General features: G+C 31.3%; 1 protein-coding gene across 1 annotated transcript in view; it reads left to right on the top strand.

The window, feature by feature from the left end:
- Positions 1 to 2,263, top strand: part of LOAG_18384 (hypothetical protein) — a gene marked incomplete at both ends in the record, with an annotated part of 19,704 nt that extends 17,441 nt beyond the window's left edge. The window contains 3 exons of the mRNA XM_020451044.1: positions 651 to 799; positions 1,298 to 1,660; positions 1,778 to 2,263. Coding sequence (XP_020305210.1) covers positions 651 to 799; positions 1,298 to 1,660; positions 1,778 to 2,263 — 998 coding nt within the window. The remainder of the gene's footprint in view (positions 1 to 650; positions 800 to 1,297; positions 1,661 to 1,777) is intronic.
- Positions 2,264 to 4,699: the final 2,436 nt, after the last annotated feature.

The raw sequence follows: 4,699 nt of genomic DNA, 5'->3' as shown, positions 1-4,699 counted from the left end.
ATACTTGGGCAGATCATATAATATTTATAGATATGCTGTGTTTTTGATTGGAGCGTAACTTATTTTACTAGTTGATATGCTTCTTGAATTCAAGCATAATCCATACCTGGTTTACAATTTTCGTTTAATTGGATGATGACTGCTGCTGTGTTGGCATGTTGTCTTAATGTATTTTAATTTTGACATTTGATTAGTTTGGTATCTTTCTTTCCCTTCTCATCCTCAATTTTTATATCATTTCTCCTTTCAACTACTATTATCACTATAGTTTTGTTTGGAGTATTCTCGTAGAGATGTTATCATTATAGCATCTGCTATTTCGCGACAAACATCATTACTTGACCCATGATAATATGTATCTGATGATCCGCAAATATGTAACTGCATATTAACGAAGACTTAATTGGGGTGTCATTTGGAGGTTTGAATAAGCTTATTCGAGCGTATTGTCTGTCTTTCATAGTCATAAGGTGAACCTTCCCTAGTTTTGGACACTTATGAACATGAAAGTTTAACGATTAAGGATATTGTTGTTCTTTGATAGCAGTGATTAACATTTTGAAGATTGGTAAAATTTAACGGTAGTTTAAGTTTACCCTGTATATTATCGTCGGAATTTCGAGTTTTATTTTGTTTTCTTTATATTTTAGATTCTGTCCAGATTGAACAGAAGAAAAAGCCAGAAATGGTAGTGCAAACGGCACATTCTGATTTGCGTAAGACCGATATTGAAACGTTAAAAGATGAACTACGTCGGAATACACCGTCTGCACACATATCAAATACCAGTTTTCAGCAGGTATACCCTTGTTTTACACGTAAGTAAGTGCTTGTAGCAAATTTACTACAATTTTGTCCTTGAATTTTTTGCTTTGCGTTTGAAAAGACTTTTCAGTGAAATGAAAGATGGAATAGTTCGATACGTAAAATTTTTTCTCTCATTTAACGACGTGATTTATACATTCTAAGGCATATAAAAGCCTTTTTTCTGATTTGCATCGGGAATGAAAATGTAACGTTAACAAAAAAAGTAGGATCACTTAGTAAAATATCCCAACTAATTCTTGTTTTATTGAAATTACACATATTCTCTCTGATTGATAATACAGTTATTGTAGCAATTTTGAAACTTATATTTGTTTTTATCGTTGCACATTTAATTTAAAGAAATGAACAGTTAATGAGATGCAAAATTAGTTGGAAATTTTATGTTGAGAGTACACAGATTTTATAGTCTTGTTCAAGAAATGTGAAATCTTGTGTTTAATAAAATTTTTTCTTAGTTTTTATTGCTCAGGTTCCGGATGTTAATCGATCGTTGACCTCACCATGTTCACTCCCCGATCAGCGTAGGATACCTCATTCAACAACGGTTGATAACAAGCTGCTTCCAACTCCACCTGCGTATACACCTTCCCCGTTAAACGCTATGGCAGCAGCTGCTGCAACTGGGAATCTCCCAGCAGCGATCGCTGCTGCAGCTGCCGCACAAACTGCAAATCCATTCCTTCTTGCTGCTGCACTAGGATTACAACAACAGCAACAGCCACAAAATGCATCGCCGACATTTCCGTGGATCAGTAACGCACAGTCATTTACAGCGATGTTGCCCTATATTCAGCATTTACAAGCTCAGGTGCAGCAACAAGCGCAAGCACAGGTAATACTTCGTTACCTGACTAGATGATCTAATAATTGTTCCATCTCATTCAGTCTGTGGCTTACGTTAGGTCCTTCAAATTCTCATCGTGTGACTTTCACCTTTTTATCATTTCAGGTTGCATTGGCACAGCAAATAGCAGCACAGCAAGCTGCAAATCTGCATCAACAATTCAAAACGATTGCGGCAGCGGCAGCTGCTGCTCATACTTCATTGATATCCCAACAACAACAGCAGCAACAACAACCGCAGCCACAATCACATTGGTTGTCTCCTCCGCCATCTGTTCCTCCTCAAATTTCGGCCATAAGGCAGACAACAACCTGCCTATCACCATTACTTCCAGCAGCTGCTGAATCAACCTCCTCACTGTTGGAATTTACCGAGTTGAATCCACGACCTCATCCCGAACCGCAACCACCCTCACCTCCAGCATCATCCAGTTCATCGTTATACAATGATGAGAAACAGCAACAGCAACAGCAATTTTTATTCGATGAAGATCTAATGATCGATTCATTGATGGAGGAACGAAAAGATTTATCCGAAAAGGAAAGTATCGCTGTCGCTGTTTTAGCTGGTATGGCTGCTTGTCAACGATAGACAAAATGGAAATATTTTCCTGCTTCAGTTTCTTGTTATCCTTTTAATCATATAATCATCTGACATGGATACACGCAACATTTTAACACGTTTAAATGTATTATGAAATTCCATGTCTGATAGTTTTTATCATTGTAAAATTATATATTTTTCGAATTTAATTTTTCGATCATTCCACATATTAAAATTTGAACAACGTTGTTAAATTTAAACCATGCTGAAATCTCAAATGTTAATTTGGACTGATTTTCTTTCTTTTCCCCTCCCCCTCCCTCCCCTCCCTCTATCATAAAAGGTATTTTTATTTGTATTCAGTCATCAATACTATATGACTGAACATTTCCTTACATCCATTAGCTTATATATATATATATATTAAAATAAAATAGCAGAAAATATTGTGAATGAAAATGTTACGATATAATGATATGATAATGATTATTGATGTATGTTTTATATAATATAAAATATACAAAACATTTATTGATTACCTTAATGTGTTATTGTTTGTTTTACTCATTGATCTTTAATATCGAAAAACGGTTTCCATTATATTTCGCATATGTTTTCGTTTTCGTTTTCCTTCCTTTTTCTTTGGATGAGTTTTTCCTTTTTTTATTTTCTATCCTTTTTTTTTCTTTTGCTTTGTAACATTAAATGCTTAGAAAAAAAAAAAAAAAAATGGTGCGCGAACGGCAACGGTCATTGTACATATACATAGTTGACCGTTTCATGTTGGTTTCGGGTTTTCTTTATTTTCATTTTCATTCGATTCATTTATTTTGTGTAACTACATCTTCTAACGTTGCCCATTATTGAGCAGAATGACATGAGATGATGATGATGATGATGATGGAATGAAATGAATGAGGATGAGGAATCAAATTATAAAAAATTGTGATCAAATTTCTTGTATATTTTTAGATGAATGATTTTAGAGGATAAGCATTTTGGGGATATAAACATTTAAAAGTTATCATTACATAGGTTGTAAGTGAATAAAATGTATTTGAATTGTGAATTTTAATCTTTGCTTTGGCTTTTCAAGAAAATACCGGGAATGTTGTGGTATTGTTGTTAATTAAAGTTTTTTTTTTCCCCCTCTCTTCTTTGAAGAGCCTGGAAGTTCTATGATGACTTGACCTAAAAGAAGAAGAAGAGATTGTTATCGGAATAGATAATAAATTTAAATTGGTTAATTTGTGTAATGAAATTTCATCTTTAGCAAAAAAAAAGAAAAAGGAAGTGGTTGTTTAAATAATTCGATAATTCATAAGAATATGGTAATTATGAGATGTAAAAAAGAAAAAAAAGAATGAAAAAGATATGAAAACAAATAAGGACGATAGAAATTTCTTGGAAAAAAAATTTGTTAGAAGTAATAATAACGATGAAAATATTGTCTATTGCTTTTATTCATTGTTTAGTACTTTCTTGTATTTCTTCTTTTTTTTTTTTGTTAAATTTTGTTATTCAAATTTCGAATACAAAAGGAAAAAATAAGAAAGGAGGAGTTTCGTGAATTTGTTGTAGTGATGATAATTTTGTCATTGTAACTACTACTTTTCATTTTCTCTTTTTTTTTCTTTTTTTTTTTTTTTTGGTTGTATTTAATACGGTATTCGAAATTTCTCCCTTTTTTCTCGTATCCAAGTTCTTCTTTTCTTTTCCTTTTTCAAGTTTTCAATTGTTTCGATTGTTTTTTTTTTTCTCTCTTTTCAAGTTATATGAAAATATAAAATTTTAGAGTACTCTTGAAAAAAATGCTATATACATAATACATTACATGCATATAAATATGCAAAAAAAAAGAAAAAAGAAAGAAAAGGAAAAAAAAAGCATTAAATGAAATAAAATGAAGTTTATTATGGGTTATCATCTCGAAAATATATTTGTATATTTTGGGAGGATTTACGTGTTTTACGTATAATACGTGGTAAAGGATATTAGAAATACTGATAGGGATGAATTGATGAGGATGATAGGGTGAATTTAATTTTATCAAGATTTCTGATATGTAATGTTTGGTCTAACTTTTTTTTTTTGTCCTATAATTGTTTAATTTATGATAGGTAATTAAGTGATGGAATGTTAAAATTGGTCTTTTAGTACTTTTTAGGATTTTAGTTTAGTTTTGCTTATTCTATTCGAATTCATTTTAAGTAAAAATGAAAATAAGAATTAGTTTAGGTTTGTTTACAATTGTGACAAAATAATAAGTAAAGTGAATAAATGATTGGATAAGGATAATATGGATAATGTCTAAGTAGAAAAAAAAAAAAGGGAAGAAATATAAGATTTTTCCGCAACATGAATATCACAATGTATGATATATTGTGAATCTAAAATTGTATCAAGATAAGTATCATTGGAAAATTTACTTAAATTCATTGATATTAGTAGTAATAATTGCCATTAGTAATGGTCGTTTTTTTT

Source organism: Loa loa, assembly GCF_000183805.2.
Source record: "Loa loa unplaced genomic scaffold supercont3.285, whole genome shotgun sequence".
In the NCBI taxonomy this organism is placed as follows: domain Eukaryota; kingdom Metazoa; phylum Nematoda; class Chromadorea; order Rhabditida; family Onchocercidae; genus Loa; species Loa loa.
The sequence above is the reverse complement of the archived record's forward strand: the minus strand, read 5'-3'. Positions and strand labels throughout refer to the sequence as shown.